Below are 20,304 nucleotides of genomic sequence, written 5' to 3' on the forward strand. Positions count from 1 at the left end.
AACAGAATGGCTGTGGATGGAGAAGCATGGGGGCGTTTGGGGTAAGATAGATGCAGTCATGAATCCTGCTGACTGTACTCTCCATGAAATAGCTCCCTTTACCCAAAAACTGGGGGGTCCATCAAGGGGCTTTGCAATACACAGCCACGTAGCCAGGTGACACCGTGAAGCCAGCCATGTGCCGTGTTATAATTATGGTGCTATAATTCTGTCTCTATGGACCTGCCTCTCCAACTAGACTTTGGAGCTCCTTGAGCCTGGGATTGTATCTTATCTCATTTCTGTGTCTTCAGAGTGTCACATGGTACCTGTCTCATATCTGTGGTCAGTATGTTTTTACTGAATGAAAGAAATTGGCCAAGTGTTCATAGCACTTAAAAGGATGATGCCTAGAGATTTTTCCTGGCCCTTTACAAGCCTATCAGTAAAACAATTCTAATTCTCTTCATCATTTAGCTAAATTTAGTGTTAGTTCTAATTTAATAGTTAGATTTTGGTTAGGATTTTGCTTAGGGCTTTTAAAGTCACAAACACACTTAAGCAGACAGAGTGGAATGGCGATGAGGTGGGCCTTATTGGTGCCTGCTGTTTCCTGTGCCCTGGTGACCATCCAGATCTTGGATCTCCTGCTGCATGAGAAGTGCTATGAGCTGGGGAACAGGCTTGACTTTAAGCATGGCTGAATTTGAACCCCTCTCATTAGCTGAGTGATCCTGGTGAAGTTGTTTATCCTGACTCACTCTCCTCAATCTGTAAAATGGATCGATATACAAATGTTCATGCAGCATTATTCTAATAGCCAAAAAGCGAAAACAACCCAAATGTCCATCAACAGATGAATGGATAAATAAAATGAAGTCTATCCATACAATGGAATATCATTCAGCCTTAAAAAGAAATGAAATTCTGAAACATGTTACTACATCCATGAATCTGGAAAACATCATGCTAAGTGAAATAAATAAGATGCAAAATCCATTTATATGCATGTGGTACCTAGAATAGGCAAATTCATAGAGACGGAAAGTAGAATGAGGGGGTTAGTGGGAGGGGGAAATGAGGTGTTAGTGTTTGTCGGATATGAAGTTTCTATTTGAGATGATGAAAAAGGTCTGAAAAGGGATTGTAGTGATGGTTGTACAACATTGTGAATGTACTTAACGGCACTAAATTGTGTACTTAAAAATGGTTAAAATGGGGCTTCTCTGGTGGCGCAGTGGTTGAGAGTCCGCCTGCCGATGCAGGGGACGCGGGTTCGTGCCCCGGTCGGGGAAGATCCCACATGCCGTGGAGTGGCTGGGCCCGTGAGCCATGGCCGCTGAGCCTGCGCGTCCGGAGCCTGTGCTCCGCAACGGGAGAGGCCACAACAGTGAGAGGCCCGCGTACCACAAAAAAAAAAAAAAGGTTAAAATGATAAATTTGTTAATTTTATGGATGTGAGTTATATCTCAATAAAGCTGTTAATAAAAAATAAGATTACTCTGTGGTGACCTAAATGGGAAGGAAATCCAAAAAAGAGGGGATACATGTATACGTATAGATGATTCACTTTGCTATACAGCAGGAACTGACACAGCAGTGTAAAGCAACTGTACTCCAATTACAAAAAATAATAAGGTTAATAACAGTACCTATTCCATAAAATACTTGTGAGGATTAAAAATGATATATGATACATACTACTAAGTATAAAATAGATTAACCAACAAGGACCTATTGTATAGCACAGGGACCTATACTCAATATTATGTGATAACCTATAAAGGAAAAGAATCTGAAAAATAATATATATATATAAAACTGAATTGCTATGCTGTACACCTGAAACTTAACATGATATTGTAAATCAGCTATACTTCAATAAAAAAAACTTTTAACTTGCAAAAATGATATATGAGAAGTACCATGCACAAGCACCAAAGGTAGTTGTTACTAAGCATGACCTAGAAAATAAGCATTTGTTTTATGCAAAAGACCACATAATTCTAAAAAGCAATGGTGCTTAAGGACGGAGGTGTGCAGCTCTTTCTCTGGCCTTGAGATGGGTGCAGGAATCTTCTCTAATAATAATAATCCATATATGTGTGTGTGTGTGTGTGTGTGTGTGTGTGTGTGTGTGTGTGTGTGTGTGTACAATTGGGTGAGAGCTGTCCTTCTCCACTGTACATTGACCCATTTTAACAGAAGGCATATGTTTGATATTGGTCACTGCCCTCCCACCAACCCGAGCCATCCTGTGGTCAGTGGTAAGTGTTGTCAAGAGAGACACAGTGGTATTTCAGTTAATCACCATAGGACAGTGACATGACTTCACAGATGAACTCATCATGAACACCTTCTAAATACGTGATTAAAGCATAACTGCCCTCTTGGCATTGCTACTATTTGTTTTGAATATCCTCTGGCCTCTAAACATGGTTTCAGATGAACACAGCATTAGATTTTTTTTTTTGGCTGTGCCTTGCGGCATGCAGGATCTTAGTTCCCCGACCAGGGATCAAACCTGTGCCCCCTGCGTTGGGAGCACAGAGTCTTAACCACTGGACTGCCAGGGAAGTCCGTAGATTTTTATTTATGGGTAGTTGTAGATCATTAATTGTCATTGCTGTAGAGTATTCCATTGTGGGAATAGAACTCAATTTGTTAGTCCATAATACAGTTAATGGACATTTCACATTCTTGTGTATGTGTTTGGAGAACATTTTCTTGGGCATCTAGAAGTGGGTCGCAAGCTGTATACATAAGCATCTTTAGTAGATACTGACAAAGAGTTTTCCAAAGTGGTTCTACTATGTCACATTCCCATTAGCAGGACATGACAGTCTGGTTGCTTCTTAATCTCACCAACACTCGGTATTGTAATCAAATTTTCTCAACCTCAAATCCGTGCCTCTTGGGGAAGAGCCCAAGATAAGTTTCAGTTACACTCCCCGGTTTTATATATAGAATTGTTCGTATGTGTGCACTTTACTGGAGAGATTACATGGTTTTCTACAGAGTTTCAGAGGGACCCTTATCCCAGAGAAGAGCAAGGACCACTGCTTCAGGTTTTTGGCTTTCTTATAATGGTACACACAGTGTTTATTTGAGCCAAGATTTCTCTTGGGAAAGCTAAAACTGCTAGTGCTGATGCATGTTGGGTAATGTGTTGGCAGTGTTCAAAATTACACACCCTAAGAAAAAGAGGTTACATTTATTGGGATATTCTAGATGCCTGTGCTAATTTGATCTAATAAACACTTACGTGTCTACAAATTGAAAGAGTGAAAAAATTGGAACAGGAGAATAGATTTTAGCTGTGGGCGTTATTCTGCTTTGGAAACAACCTCTTAACATCAATGGTGTGTCCTGATGGTTTGACATGTGATACAGCTGGAAATGGCTAATACAAGCAGCAGAGGATTAGGGGCACAAAAGCCTTCATCCTTCTCAACACACTGTTATTCTTTGATGTAAATGTATGGGCTGATTTTGGAAACTCTCCCCTGTGGAGGCCTCTGTCTCCATCAGCATGTGTATTTACAACAGATTATGAAAGTAAAGAGGACAAAGATATTGATCAGGTTTGGGGGGGGAAGAATTACAATTCTCAGCTTCCTAGTTAAAACATTTTAATTTTTTTCAGAAGATATTAACTTTCATTGTATTTAGAAAACATTCAGTCAGACTTCTGTCTCAGATCCTGAAGAATTCCTCTTATTTTTTATTTTTTTTTTTTTTGCGGTACGCGGGCCCCTCACTCTCCCGTTGCAGAGCGCAGGCTCAGCCTCTCCCGTTGCAGAGCGCACGCTCAGCGGCCATGGCTTACGGGCCCAGCCGCTCGACGGCACGTGGGATCCTCCCGGACCGGGGCACGAACCCGCGTCCCCTGCATCGGCAGGCGGACTCTCAACCACTGCGCCACCAGGGAAGCCCCCTCCTCTTATTTTAATAGTATTTGCCTTAGTCAATTTGGGCTGCTATAACAAAATACAATAGATTGGGTGGCTTATAAACCATAGAAATTTATTTCTCATAGTTCTGGAGGCTGGGAAGTCCGAGATCAAGGCTGCTGGCAGATTTGGTGATGTCGTCTGCTCACTGTATCCTCGCTTGGTAGAAGCTCTCCAGACTTTCTTTTGTAAGGGCACTGATCTCATTCTTGAGGATTCAGCCCTCGTAACCTTATCACCTCCCAAAGGCCTCCACCTCCAAATACCATCACACTGGGGGTTAGGTTTCAACATATGAATTTGGGGAGGCACACAGGCATTCAGTCTATAGCACTATTCATCCAATCAATCATCTATCCTTCCATCCATCCGTCCAATCATCCAATGCTCGTCAAACACCGATTGAATATATATCACTCTTAAACATTATAGGAGGAGGCAAATGTTTCTTTTCCTGAAGCAGCTGGAGAAAAAAGACATACTCACGTGGAACACCTTGAGAATAATGTCACGATAACAATTACAAGCTGCTATGGTAAGGACTCAAAATGGAGTGAACCTTATGTTTCGAGCACTGATGGGGGGTGAGGTGAATTTCGGAAGGCTTCTTGAAGAAAGTGAGTCTTGAGCTGGGCATAGAAAGTAGTTTAAGCTTTGCACTGCTGGAGATTAGAAGGCAAAGGAGCCTTTGAAGGACAGATGCGGCAACAATGCAGTGGTGAGGATGGCCTGCTGACATCAGGGCACAGAGGCCCTGACCAGAGCACAGAGGCCATCTCCTTGGCATCCCCCTTCTGGCAGCCTTGAGAACCAGGCTCAGGGGCCTGGATCTGTTCTAGTGAGCAAGAGCACATCCCTGTGGAAGAAGAGAGAGGATGAATCTGGCCTCCTTTCTGTTCCTTGTGCAGTCCATCTCAGGATGCTTGCTGGGGCCTCTGCCTGAAGTGCTCTGCCCCCCACCCTGCTGAGTCACATGGTTTCCCCCTCTCCTCTCATCTTTTCCCTCAAATGGTACCTTCTCTGTGAGGCCTTCCCTGTCCACCTTATTTAAAATTATAATCAACCCCAAACCACAACACCCCCTCTTTGCCTTTCCTACTCTCTTTTTCTTCATAGCACTTATCACTCTCTAATATACTACATGATTTTCTTCTTTATTTTCTTTAGTGTCTGTTTTGTTTAGTTATTTTGGTTACACCTGTTAGAACGTAAGCTCTCAGGAGAGCAGAGACTTTTGTCTGTTGTCACTCACTACTGTGCTCCCAGAGCCTGGAACAGTGACAGATACATAGGAGGTGCTCAAGAAGTATTTGTTGACCTATGTGATTTTAAAATTTCTAATAGCTGCATCGAAAAAATAAATAAACAGGTGAAATTAGTTCTTGTTAATCCGCTCGGGTAGCAATGGGGGAGCTATAGCATTATTGACATATAATAAATTGCACGTATTTAAGGTATAGAGTTTAAGATTTGACATGTATACACCTGTGAAACCATCCCCACGATCAAAGGTCTTTTTGCCCCTTTGTAATTATATATGTTTAATAGTATATTTTGTTTAACCCAATTTATCAAAAATAGTCATTTTTACGTGTATTCAATATGAAATCGTTAATGAGGTATTTAACATTTTTTTATACCAAGTTTTCAAATTCCAGTGTGTTTTACACTGTGTGTAAAGAAATATTTGTTGAATAAATGAGTGAATGAACTGACATGGAAGTCAGTTGAGGATGGGCTGGACTGGTCCTTGCCTGGGGTCAGGAGGGAGAGCCACGGAAAAGGTCTGGCTGGTCATTGAACCCATCATCAGCTTCGACCTGGTTTGTAAGAATCTCAAGTGGTTACTGGGTCAAAATGTCTTCCAGAGACCTTCTTTACACCAACTGAGCAGTGGCTCATGGAGCAGAGATCTAAGTAAGAGCTTGAGTTCTGAATGCACAAACCCGAGGTTAAATTCTGTTTCCCCTGACGTGCAAGCTGTGTGACCTTCGAACAAGCTTCTCAACCTCTCTGTGCTTCAGAACTCATCTGTAAAATGAAACATACAATTAGCAATTTACTGACTGAGTTGTTGTGAGAATTAAATTAAATTATTTAATTAAAACCATCAGCCTAGTGTCTGACAAATGGTGTTCAATAATTATAATTAAGAGGCTGGGAAGTTTCATGATCAAGAGTATTGGCCTTTGAATGTCTGAATTGCAATCCTGCTGCCACTTAGCAGTTGTGAGACCTTGAGCAGACGATAATTATTTCACCTCTCTATGTCTCAGCTTCTCCATCTGAAAGGGTGGCCGTGAAGATTAATGAATCAATACATGTAAAGTGCACAGAACAAGGCCTGCACGGGGTAAACAGTCTCTGTCAGCTGTTGTCATTATTGTTTGTTAATATTATTCCTGCAAGGCTTTGCCTAATTTCTCAGCCAGTACCATCCCCATCTTCCCTATTTCTCCCTACATGGACGATTCTGTTGCAGGAAGGTGGACCCCTTCCAGGGCCCGAGAGGGGGTTCTTGTCTAACACCTGGAAATGAGTTGTCCAAGGAGACACATGTGCTGACAAAGCAGGAGACTTTTTTAGGAAGGGGCGCTGGGCGGAGAGCAGGAGGGTAAAGGAACCCAGGAGAACTGCTCTGCCACGTGGCTCGCAGTCTTGGGTTTTATGGTAATGGGGTTAGTTTCCAGGTTGTCTCTGGCCAATCATCTTGCTTGGCCCCTAGTCTGACTCAGGGTACTGCCTGGTGGCGTGTGAATCTCTCAGCCAAGATGGATTCCAGCAAGAGGACTCTGGGAAGTTGGTCCTCTCCTCCCTCTTTTGGCCCCTCCCGAATTCACCTAGTTAGTTTTCAGTGACAGCACCATGTTCCTTATCAGGACCTTCTGTTGTGAGACAACTCAGGCAATCGGGGTCTGGCCAAGGCGGGTGGTTTCAGTCAACGGTTCCCTAACAACTCCAGGCCTTTTCTGTGCTAAGTGCTGCTGGCTTGTTCCAAAAACGTTGTCACTGTTGTCTACCCTGTCCTCCAGCTTCGCCCATGTGATGATGCAATCAGAACCCCGTACTGGGGCTTCCCTGGTGGTGCAGTGGTTAAGAATCTGCCTGCCAATGCAGGGGACATGGGTTCGAGCCCTGGTCCAGGAAGATCCCACATGCCTCGGAGCAACTAAACCTGTGCGCCACAACTAGTGAGCCCGTGCACCACAGCTACTGAAGCCCGCGCGCCTAGAGCTCGTGCTCTGCAACAAGAGAAGCCACCGCAATGAGAAGCTCCTGCGCACAGCAACGAAGAGTAGCCCCTGCTCGCCGCAACTAGAGAAAGCCCGCACGCAGCAACAAAGACCCAACGCAGCCGAAAATAAAACAAATAAATATATTTAAAAAAAAAAGAACCCCTGTTGACCACAGGCTCCAAGTGCTTAGAAATGAGAACAGATAAACAGAGGAAGAAAGCCATTTGCCTAAGTAGAGCTTCCTTCCCTCCTCCCCCATAGGGTAGATTAAATTTCTTTTCTTCCAAACTGGAAATATAGATCAAAAGTTAAGCTTGGTCCTCCTATTTTGTTTGTGGCCCAAGCATAGTCCTTTCGAAGAGCCGTAAAAGTCATTGAGTTCTAGAGGGGCCGGATGGCCTGCTCCACAGTGAGGAAGGCGACATTCCCATGAACGGCAGAGGAGACACGGAGAGGGAAAGGTCACTGTCGAGAAGCGGGATCGAAGAAAGGCCAGGCCACCTGTTCTTACTGCAGAGACTGGGGTCAATGTGGGGAATAAGATGGCAAAAGGGCTTCCCAGATGCGACAGACTTCAGGGTGTGCAGTCTTTGCCTCAGAGAACAAGGGTCAGGAGAAGAGCAAGACGTCTGGATCATCAAAGTTGACAAGTGATGTACTTGCCGCCAAGCCAGCCCGTCTCAGAGCCCTGGCCCACTCGCTAGGGGGAGAATTGAGAGGTAGATTTCAGGTGTTTTTACTGAGCCTGCCGAAGCTCTTAGGCTACAAAATAAGGCCATGTGATAATCGAGTTGGTTGCTGGTTTTCAGCAAGTCTGCTTTAGAAAGTCAAACGTAAATCTTCATGCCAGGGTGTCTGATTCTAGGAATTTACCCAAAGGATATTAATCAAAAATGTGGGCACGGGGCTTCCCTGGTGGCGCAGTGGTTGGGGGTCCGCCTGCCAATGCAGGGAGCGTGGTTTCGTGCCCCGGTCCGGGAGGATCCCACGTGCCATGGAGCGGCTGGGCCCATGCGCCATGGCTGCTGGGCCTGCGCGTCCTGAGCCTGTGCTCCGCAGCGGGAGAGGCCACAGCAGTGAGAGGCCCGCGTACCGCAAAAAAAAATAAAAAATTGTGGGCATGGATTTATGGGTACGAAGTGGTTGTATAAACGACGGGGCGTTCGTCATGATCCCAGTACTGTCAGCAACATTCATTCAGTGAGTGCATCCTGTTTGCCATGTATCATTTTGGTTAATTCTTACAATACCCCTGTGAGATGGGTACCATTATTCCAAATCTAAAGATAAGAGAACACAAATGTTGAACAACTTGACTGTAGTCACACAGCTATCAAGTTTCCGAGACCATTTTGAATCCCTTCTTTGGTCATTTAAAAGCCACCCTGGGGACTTCCCTGGTGGTGCAGTGGTTAAGAATCCGCCTGCCAATGCAGGGGACGGGTTCGAGCCCTGGTCCAGGAAGATCCCACATGCTGCAGAGAAACTAAGCCCGTGTGCCACAACTACGGAGCCTGCGCTCTAGAGCCCATGAGCCACAACTACTGAGCCCACGTGCCACAACTACTGAAGCCTGTGAGCCTAGAGCCCGTGCGCTCCGCAACAAGAGAAGCCCCCGCTCACCGCAACTAGAGAAAGCCCATGCGCAGCAACAAAGACCCAACACAGCCAAAAATAAATAAATAGATTTATTTAAAAAAAAAAGCCACCCTGCATCTCTTCTCCTGTGGTTCTATACCAGCCCTTTTCAGACTTTTACATTCTTGAAAATTACTGAGAACCTCAAGTAGCTTTGGCTCAACTGACTCCATCTCTTTGTATTTTCCATATTAGGAATTGAAACTGAGGATTTTTAACAATATCTATTAATTCACCTAAAATAACAATAATAACCCTGTGACAAGTTAACATTTTTATGGAAAAAAAGTGATTTCTAAGGCAAACACATGAGTGAGTGGCATTGACTTTCATTTTTGCATATCTCTTTCACATCTGGCTTGAGAGAAGACAGCTGGCTTCTCATATCTGTGTCGGCATTCAATCTGTTGTGATATGTTGTTTTGTCCCTGAACTGGGGACTTACTCTGATGTCATGATTTCTTCAGACGAGACAGGCCTCCCTGGACAATGTTCTAAATAGTAACAATCACTGGACTGTTTCTACAACAGCCGAATCTGAGGCACAAAACTCTCATGTTACCTTTGGTCACGTCAAATAAATTTAGACGTTCCCGCCCTCCCCTACTTATTCCCTGAAGCTTGAAGACTTGACATTTTTATGTCTCTAACAATAGTTCTTTCCTGGGTTTGTCAGAAGCTTTCTCTAACCTTATAAAAGAATACAGTTGGCTGTCCGTATTCGCAGATTCAACCAACCATGGATCGTGTATTATGTTTATGATCGTGGTTGGTTGAATCTGCGGATGCGGAACCCGTGGATACAGAGGGCCGGCTCTGGGACTTGAGAATTCGCAGATTTGAGTATCTGCTGTGGGTCCTAGAACCAGTGCCCTGAGAACACTGAAGGACAACTGTAATTGTTTTTATAAACTTAGCTAAGATGCTACCTGCTTGGGCGTTAAGACACCAAAGACACCAAAGACTGTCAGTAAATGAGAACATAAAAAGGGTGAAGTGTTTTATTCTTCTTCATCACGGTGCTCTTTACATATTGTTTGGCTTCCATTTACTCACACAGAGCCCTCTGTGGTGGTCACTTCTCACTACGGTTTTGGCTTTAGAGTTCTGAACACACCTCCTATCTAAGAGCGTTCCTGATTTAGGAGGGCTTTGGCAGCTGGTCTCTGACACCATTGAGTTGCTGGAATGATTGCTGTTGGTGCAACCCTCACTGTGTTTAGGACCCCATTGAATGAGAATCCCTGGGCTTCAGCTGGGGTAACGTTTCAACTGGGCTACTAAGCTGGCATCTCTCAAGAGCAAACTTGGAAGCCCCACCCCACCTCCATCGTATCCCTTCCATAAGACACGTGCTGTACAAAGACCTTATCCTTGCGAAAGGAGGGAGGGATGGTAGAGAGGTGCCCGTCTCACAATGTGTCCCTGAGTTGAAGGTTAACGGGGAAGGAGAAACAGGTTACTGTTGTTGATGGGGCTCCCTGTGCAGGTCATGGTTTTCCGGGTAACTCTGCCCTCACCCAAGAGCTGTTCTTCACCTTTTCCCGAGCCAATCCATGAGTCAGACTGGAGTTCTCAGTTTCTTAAGCGATTGTCCCTAAGTTCCCAGGAGTTGCCATGGCTGTTGGTGCAGACCTCGGCAGTGACAGAGCAGGCACCAATTAACCAAATCTGCTGGTCTCACGCTCTTCTTCAAGCCATCTGCTGGTGATTTCTGGCAGAACCAAAGTGTTTGTGAAAACAAGCAAACACAAAGCCCTGAATAACTAAATTATCTGGCCGACTACCAATTTCTTCCCCTCCATTCTTGGTCCTAAAGATTTTTGCGACAAAAATGGGCTGTTCTTCCCATTCAAGGGGTGGCTATTCAACCTGCTTGTGGTTTTATCTCTTTCTGATGCCCTTTACCTGTGGGCACAATGCCACACTGAGGAGTCCAGGGAGAGGTCTCTGTATGCCGGTCTCGGATGTACTCTGCCCTTGCGAGGTAGCCTGACTTGGTTCTTCACAATGAGAGTTCCATCTCTCACCCTCTTTGTATAAGTGCATCTCTGGTGTGTGGTGGGAAGCAGGGCAGGTGCTGCTGGTGAGGATCTGTGGAGGCCAAAGTAGGTGACTTAAAAACAAGGAAGTTAATAATAGCATAGGAAACCTGCTATAAACTGAATGTTTTTGTCCCCCTCCAATTCATATATTGAAATCCTAACCCCCAATGTTATAGTATGAGACGTTGGAGCCTTTGGGAGATGATTAGGTCATGAGGACAGAGTCCTCATGAATGAGATCGGTGCTCTTATAAACAGACCCAGAGGGCTCCCTTATCTCTTCCACCATGTGAAGATACAGTAAGAAAAGGCCACCTATGAACCAGGAACTTGGTCCTCACCAGACATCAAATCTGCCAGCGTCTTGATCTTGGACTTCCCAACCTCTAGAACTGCAAGAAATAAATTTCTCTTGTTTATAAAGCACCCAGTCTATGGGTTTTTTTTTTTGTTATAGCAGCACAAATGGACTAAGACAAAATCTAAGTACAAAAGATCTTTTTAGAATTCAGGACATTGTGTGCCAAATAAATAACAAGTTCAAGGTCACACAGCTGAGATGATATCCAGCATTTATTGTGAACTTACTGTGTGCCGTCAATCTACGCCAACAGGTCCTAGGCGTGCAAAAATAATAATTACAGTAGTAACAGCCGCAGTAATAGCAACAACAACATTTATTGAGAACTGACAACATGCCAGCCACTGTTCAAAGTAACTTATGTGAATCATCTCACTTCGTCTTTCTAGTACATCTGTGAGGTAGCTACTGTCATCCCATTTATACACAAGTAAACTGAGGACAGAGAGCTTAAGTAACTGAACACAACTAGTGAGTGGCAGAGCCATGACTTGATCCAGGTAGGCTGACTTGAGTCCGTGATCTTGCAGCTTAGAGTCCAATGGGTGACGCAAAGTGGTAAATGCATGAAAGCTGGTACAGTGGAGTTAGTGGCAGGTGAAAGGTAAACGGGGAGCTCTGGGACCCTGAGAAGGCCACCTAACCCAGTTGTTTATGGTAATCTGGGCATAATTCCTGGAGGAAGATGATGAGGCCAAGAGATGTTGAGTTGGAACAACGAGATTAAGCAACTCACTCGCTCGGTGTCAATCAGTTTCAGAGAGGCAGTGCTGGGGTGGGACCCACATGTGCTTTGCGGAGAATGATCCTATAGATCCATCCATAGGTTTCTACTGAATAAATTCTATGTGCTGAGCTCTGATGGAGGCATAAGTAGAGGTTTAAAAAAGTCAGCATGCAAATTGCGTGGTATGTGAATTGTATCTCAATAAAGCTGCTTTTTTTTTAAGCCAGCATACACCTAGTTGATTCTATTAAATTCAACATTTTTAAAAATAAAAGAAATGAAGGCTCCTTGGAGAAACGGCAGATCCTAGGGCTGTGGCAGAGACAATAGACAATGAGCCTGGAGAATCTTCTAGTGCCAGAAATGAAGAAAGTGCTCAAAAAACAGAAGGATGAAGCCATGTCAAAAGGACACAGGAGCCCCCAACGACCACAGATGGAACAATTTGAGCAAGAAAATAAATAATGTAGTATTGGATTATAACCCAAAGTATAAAGTGAATATATATAAGTCCATACTGATATAAAGAAGAGATTGAATAAATAAATAATAGGGGAGAAAGAGGCAAATATTCCCTAGAGAAGAATTTTAAAAATGTACGTGGATACCTCCCTCCAGGAAGTAGTGTTTACTCCCTACCATCTCCTCTTGAGAATGGACTGAACTTAGTGACTCTCTTCCAAGGAACAGAGCAGGGAAAGGGGGAAATATAACTTTACAGTGGAGAAAGCTGGCAGGTACCACCTTAACCAAGGAATCAAGTTAATATCAGCAGGGATAAGTCAGGTGCCCCCCAAGGTGATGTGATGAGAAGGGCACTTTCCTCTGTTGTATTCTTCCCCCAAACCCACAACCCCCATCTAAAAATGAAAAAAAATTCATACAGATCCAGATTGAGAGACATTCTACTAAATACCTGACCAGTATCCTTCCAAACTGTCATGGTCATGAAAAAGAAGGAAAAACTGTCACAGACCAAAGACCAAGGAGACTTGATGACTAAGCGTAATGTAATATCTTTTGTGGGATCCTGGAACAGAAAAAGTACATTAGTTTACAAATTGGTGAAGTCGAATAAAGTCTTAGGTTTTATAAGTAGTCATGTACCAGTGTCAATCCCTGGGTTTTGAGAAATGTACTATGGTAACGCACGATGCTAACATTAGGGAAAACTAGTTGAGAGGGATATAGACACTTTCTGTACTATCTCTGCAACTTCTCTGTAAATCTAATATTCTAAAATCAACAGTGTACTTAAAGCATAAAAGAAAAGTCAACAAGTGTTGGTTGGGATGTGGAGCAATTAGAACTCTCATACATTTCTGGTGAGAATATAAAGCAGTAGAACCACTTTGGAAACTGTTAAACTTGAAAAGTTAAACATACACCCACCATGCAGCTCAGCCATTCTGCTCCTAGGCATTTATCCAAGAGAAAAAAAACATGTATATAAAAAGACCTGTACAAGGATGTTCATAGCAAACATCCACAATGAATGAATCAAAACTGGAAAGAATCATCAACAGAGGAATGGATAAACAGAGCATGGTACATCCATACAATGGAATACTACTCAGCAACCAAAAAGGACTGACTGCAGCACGGATGAACCTCAAGAACGTCATGCCAAGCAAAAGAAGCCAGATAAAGGTGGAATCGTACATACTGCATGATTCCATTGTTTAAAAAATTCTAGAACAGGCAAAACCGATCTATAGTGACAAAAAACTGATCAGTGGTTGTCTTGGGCCAGAAAGTGGACAGGAATTGACTGGGGAGGGGCAAGAGAGAACTTTCTGGGGTGATGGGAATGTTTTATATCTTGATTGTGGTAATGGTTACACAGGTGCTTACAGTGTGTCAAAAACTTCTCAAATCGTGCATTTAAAATTGTTTCTTTGGATGTAAATTATACCTCAGTAAAGTTGACTAAGAAGTGTGATAGTTAATTTTATGTGTCTACTTGGCTAGGCCACAAGACATTTGATCAAACACTATCCTAGATGCTTCTGTAGAGGTATTTTTTTAGATGAGTTTAACATTTAAATTAGACTTTGAATAAAGCAGGTTATCCTCCATAGTGTGAGTAGACCTCATCCAATCAGTTAAAGGCCTTAATAGAAAAACACTGAGGTCCCCCAAGGAAGATGGAATTCTGCTAGCAGATGGCCTTTGGACTTGAACTGCAACTCTTCCCTGGGTTTCCAGCCAGCCAGCCTGCCCTGTAGATTTTGGAGTTGCCAAGCCTCTACAATTGCCTGAGCCAATTCCCTAAATTAATCTCTCTCTCACTGCCCCCCGCCCCCCTCCTCACACACACATACATCCTATCGGTTCTGTTTCTCTGGAGAACCCTGACTAATACAAGAAGAAAAGTAAGCCTGTATGATAACTCTTCCCTGAGAATCTTAGGGCCTTGTTGGAGAACAAAGAACAATATGACCATAGGATTAATTATTAAAATAGTTTCTGTAACTACAAAATCAGTGTGAGATGAATCTTTGCCAAATGACTGAGAGTTATTGTGAGATCTTGGTTGACTGTGGACCTTGAGTTACTCCAATCTGGTTGCAAGATGATGTCAGAATGCATGGCCTGACTTCTGACTCAGGTTTTCAAATGAACCTAAAGTGGTTTTTGTGGATGTACCTGAACTGCCATTAAGCCTCCCAGAGATGACATACAAGCTGCCATGTTAGTAATCCTTGGAGAAATATATGCCCTTTGTCTCTGTGTCGAAGCGTCCCTGCTCTTCTGGGAGAACCAGGCAGTGTAAACATGTCACAAAGAGAACCTTGAAGTTGTGTCTCTTTTTTTTGCAGTACGCGGGCCTCTCACTGTTGTGGCCTTTCCCATTGCGGAGCACAGGCTCCGGACGCGCAGGCTCAGTGGCTATGGCTCACGGGCCCAGCTGCTCCGCGGCATGTGGGATCCTCCCAGACCAGGGCACGAACCTGTGTCCCCTGCATCGGCAGGCGGACTCTCAACCACTGCGCCGCCAGGGAAGCCCTCTTTTTTTTTTTTTTTTTTTTTTTTTGGCTGCACTGCTCGGCGTGCGGGATCTTAGTCCCTGACCAGAGATCAAACCCCGGCCACGGCAGTGAAAGAGCTGAGTCCTAACCACTGGACCACCAGGGAACTCCCTAAGTTGTCTCTTCTTTCTGCTTTGACCTTGATCTCTGGGAACTCCTGTGTTGACCTAGCATATCTGATTCCTTGGAGAAGCTTGCTCGGCCCTGTTTTGTGGCTCTTCCTACAGATACTTGCATTCCTGCAATCGGTTTTTCATCCGCTTCTAACTTGTGTAATATTTATAGTTGTCATTTTCTGACCCTCCACCGTGCAGAGTCTCCTGGCTCTGAGGTATTTGCAAGTATCATTGGCAAATGAGATTAGGTAACCCCACTTCTGTACTGGCATTTACATTTTACATGATAAGTGTTCCAATTTCAGAGAGAAACCTTTCTATTGTGTTTGGCGTGGCACCAAATTTCTTTAGGTAACAGGGAATTTTGCTGGAAATCTTAATGCTAAAAAGTTAAGTTGGGTTCTGAGGACACTAAGGAGCTAAAACACTTGAGTGTATATCACATATTGATAACATGATTTTGCTTACAGATATTTAACAACTTGGCATATTTAACTACTTTTCCATTGTAGTAAATGTTTCCTTTTAAAATTATCTTGTATCTCACAGGGCAAATCCTACCCCTTCAGGGGCCCATTCCCACCTATGTGGAATCCAATTGCCTGCCTAGATCTTAACAACCTTTGGAGGACGATGGATGACATGGGACGAGAGGTAAAGCTTCCTAAAGCTTCTTTGATGACATTTGTATTCTTCATAATAAGTTTAGTCCTTAAAAGAAAGAAGGTGAAGCACGTCAACAGTGCCTGGCACATTGTGTAGCACAGTAACTTGCAGTAAAGATTTGTGAGATGAATAAGTGAGTTTCTAACCTCTAAAAGAATGACATGTCCAATAGGCTGCAATTTGCATACTACTGATGAGGGGGGAGAAGATCTTCTATCATTCAGCTTTCCTGGGATGATGTTTCTAATTTAGAATATCCTCAGGACATAGCAAGTAAGGCTTCTGGTACATCTGTCTGATCTTTGTTAAGGAGTTGATTTTTTAAAAATTATTATTTATTTATTTTTGGCTGCGCCAGGCCTTAGCTATGACACGAGGGATCTACGTGGCCATGTGTGGGATCTTCAGTTGTGGCATTTGGGATCTTTTAGTCGCAGCATGAGAAATCTTCAGTTGTGGCATGCAAACTCTTAGTTGCGGCATGTGGGATCTAGTTCCCTGAGCAGGGATCGAACCCGGGCCCCCTGCAGTGGGAGCGTGGAGTCTTAGCCACTGGACCACCAGGGAAGTCCCAAGGAGTTGAATTTCTGAATTGTTCTCTCTAAATTATATTAGTAACTTAGTAGTTGATATTTGGAAACAGCCTGATTACAACATAGCCTCCATTTATAGCACAGGAAAGGTTATCAAAAATTAAATATGGGGCTTCCCTGGTGGCACAGTGGTTGAGAGTCCGCCTGCCGATTCAGGGGATGTGGGTCCGTGCCCCGGTCTGGGAGGCTCCCACATGCCGCGGAGCGGCTGGGCCCGTGAGCCATGGCCGCTGAGCCTGCGCGTCCGGAGCCTGTGCTCTGCAACGGGAGAGGCCACAACAGTGAGAGGCCTGCGTACCGCAAAAAAAAAAAAAAATATATATATATATATATATATATACACACACACATATATATATATATATATAAAATATGGATTGAGTGAATAGGAAATCTACACAGACAACATGGATTGTGCAGTAAAAAACGACTATTGGGGGAATTTGGAAAACTTGCATTTTGCTTCTTTAAGTTAGAGTTTTGAATACTATTCAAATAGTTATTTAAAATGGAAAATTACATTTGCTTTTCCCCTCTGAATCGTCATCTGAATGTAGATTCCCAGTGATGCCCCATGGAAGGCGCCCCTTGCAGAACAGTGGGACCACATGACGATGAAGGAGCTGCTGGACAAGATCTGCTGGACGGAGTAAGACTCGCCATTAGGCACAGGCATTGACTGTGACTCTCTTTCAGGTTTAGTTAGCAATTCCGTTCAGCAGCTGTGAACCGAGTAGCTGCTCTGTGTCTATAACCACACCATTTGGCCAGGTGGAGTGCAGGTGGTATTACCCCCTAAAGTCCTTAGGACAGACCACATTGTGCCACTTCCCTTATTTAGAACAGCTTAAAGATCTCACTTATCAAGCTGTCGATGTAGGGATACTTGTAGACTCCTCCCTGGTGGTCAAGTATGGAGAGAGTGCATCAGCACATGCATTTCAAACACCTATGGGATGGAGTGGAATTCTTCAAAGCTTTGAAGAGGAACTTCTAGAGAAGTTCTGTGGATAATTCACAACTGTCCAGGAAACATGGATGACTGGACTGACTGCTTCCCATTAGGGAGAAACGTGTAGCATTGAAAGAGAGTGTTCATGAGTCATGTATTAAATTGTGGTTGGCAAAGTTGGGAACTATACCTGAGCTGTGGAAGCTGTTTAGACAGACAGCGTGGAAAGGCCTCCCTGCTCTTGGACAGCAGGGAAAAAGGAAAGGATGATAAGGGTTCCATCTCAAGCACATGGTGAATTTGTGGTAAGCAGAGTAAGAAAATGGCATTGCTATGAGACTGTTTGCCCATGCTAAACAGCATTAGTTGAGAATGTGGCTCTGGGGTTGATGTCTTCATTCTCTAGGCATTGTGCGGGGTGGCGGGGGGGAGTTGGAGCAATGGCAACTAAAAGTAAAAAGTTTTTAAGGATATCTGAATCTAATATATGGAAATAACCAAAAGACATAAAATGTACATACTTCTTCATACATAAATTCAACTTCTTAGAATTTAGCTTAAAGAAGGAGAGAGAAAAGAAGAGAGGGAGAAACGGAGAGAGAAAGGGAGAGAGGGAGATTCAAAGCATTATTTTTAAAAGGAAAATCTAAATGTCCCATAATAGAAGACTGGTTAAATTAATTATGGTTTGTCCGAAAACTGGAATACTCTAAAATCTTTAAAAATCGTGTTGAAGAAGAATATTTAATGGCTTGAAAAACATCATACTATTAAACAGATAGAAAAGCAGGCTGTCATCAAGTATGTACAGTGTGATATATCATCTCATTTCTAAAGAGAAAACTGTACATTCACTGCAAGCAACGGATATCCATCAGAATGTTTTTTAACATCTAATATTACAATGCAAGCAGTTATCCACGTCATTAAAATTCTTCATCAAACGTCATATTCATGGTTGCAGACTATTCCATGGGAAGTGAATACCATAGTGTGTTTATCTATTATCATTTGACGTTTCAGTTACTTCCAGTTTTTAATCATTACCGTTATTATTATATAATACTCTATGATGAACATGTGCCTCTCCTACGTCTTCAGCCTTCGAAAGCAACCAATTTTGAAAGAGTAAAACCCTTTTATTGTCACGAAATCAATGCCTATTATTAATTACATCCTTTTTAACACTTATCTGATACTATTTACCACTCTATTTTAGAATGTAGTTTGTAATACAACTTATTTTGTTTGTAATAAAATTGCAGTATTTACTTTTAAATTTTATACATGAGATTTTCAAAATATAGTGAGTATTTTTTACCTGCATTTGTTTTATAACTCCTGTTACAAAAAGCTTTTAATAAATTCATTAGGTCTTCTCTCTCCAGAGAGCTTTGAAGCTCATTGAAGATAGGACTAATTATATTTCTTTGGTGTCACAGAGATCTGAGTTTTTCTGCCATAGTCCTTGACCTAATCCTCCCCTTAGTGAATATTCTAGGTTGTTGGCTGACAAAAGAAAGCATTCTGAGAGGTTAAGAATATATGAACACAAAGTAATTTTTAAATTTTTCCTAAGCAAGATAAGCATGATGTCATTTCCTGGTTTTAAAGGAAGTAATGCCCAGAATATCCAACCTACCGTGGTTCAAACTAAAGCACAATCATATATTCAAAGACTAATGTTGATCGTTCTTTCTGTTATCATTTATAAAGTGTTTTTCAAAAACAGATTAAATTTATGATGTAGTCACAGCTATGTAAATACACTTTTTAAAACCTGTAACTAGAAAAAGAAATGCACCAAAATGAGTCTAGGGATTATCTTTGGGGGGGCAGAAATGTGGAAGATACTCATTCTCTCATCTTTTTATTTTATGAATTTTCCAAATTTTATATAATAAGTGTATTTTTTTCATGTAGAAAACATAATAACGTTTATCTTTTAAAGAGTCAACAGGGCAAGGAACATGAAAATATTATTGCACTAGCTTCCTTGGCCTTCCATCCCTCAGATATTTTTCTTCTCATTTCTCTTCTCAGTACAGCTCCTAGAGTAAATCAGATAAAGGATTAAGAATGGCCTGGCCCTCCAGAGACAAATTACTTTTAGATCTCCCTTGATTTCAAACCAGGGTTATTTCTTTCTCACCAAATTGGCAACAGTAACAACTAGAATCACAGCTCTATTTTTATATTTAATATTGGTTATCTAGCTAGGGCAACATTAGGTTTTAGTGATTTATGACTCCCTCGTACCATCCGAATTCACCTGTACAATAAAGAACAAAGAAAACGGGACATCAGGAAGCAGCAAAGGATGTTTTCACTTTGAAGTAATATTTTAAACCAATCTTTGGGTATTTGTTTTAGATAGAAGCCAAAAATTGCCTCTGCAAAGAAAGCATGAGTCAGCAATTTCCATCCCTTCAGTTATCATGAGGAATCTTGCCAAACTAACTTGAAGTCACTTCAACATATATATTACACTATATGCAGGCTTAATGATGGGGACTGTCACAAAAGTGCTACAAGTAACTGGTATGTGTGTTAGGTGTGATTCTACAAACTTCCAGAGTCAAGGTACACTAGGGTAGAGAGGTGTCCCTTGGTCAATATTTGTCCCTTCAAGGTTGTCAACTGACTGATTTTAAAGCATTTTGAGGTATTAAAAGCATGAAGTTCGAATCAGGTATGATGTGGTTTGCAGTTGTACCATTTAGTGAGCTGTGCGCTACATGTTATTAACTTCCCTGAGACTCAGTGTTTGGGTTTGTGAACTGGGGAAGAATAATGACTGTCATTTTTGTGACAAATCGATAAGACAATGGGTTTTTAAAAACCATGGAGTGTGAAAGAGTTCAATAAATGGAAGACGGTATTATTTATTCCAACCATTGTCAGCACTACCAGGTGGAAAATTCTGCCTCAGGTGTAACCAGATTAACAACATGCAAACTTTATGTCAAAGTCAAAAGCGGGATTGGTCCTAATTAAAGATATCCC

The 20,304-nt window shown here is 42.5% G+C and overlaps 1 protein-coding gene across 2 annotated transcripts in view; it reads left to right on the forward strand.

The window, feature by feature from the left end:
- Positions 1–20,304, forward strand: part of MAOB (monoamine oxidase B) — a 106,454-nt gene that overhangs the window by 61,490 nt on the left and 24,660 nt on the right. For both annotated transcript variants that reach the window (XM_060138065.1, XM_060138066.1), the window contains exons 4-5: positions 15,637–15,741; positions 16,904–16,995. In XM_060138065.1, coding sequence (XP_059994048.1) covers positions 15,637–15,741; positions 16,904–16,995 — 197 coding nt within the window. The remainder of the gene's footprint in view (positions 1–15,636; positions 15,742–16,903; positions 16,996–20,304) is intronic.

Source organism: Lagenorhynchus albirostris, chromosome X (assembly GCF_949774975.1).
Source record: "Lagenorhynchus albirostris chromosome X, mLagAlb1.1, whole genome shotgun sequence".
Taxonomy (NCBI): Eukaryota; Metazoa; Chordata; class Mammalia; order Artiodactyla; family Delphinidae; genus Lagenorhynchus; species Lagenorhynchus albirostris.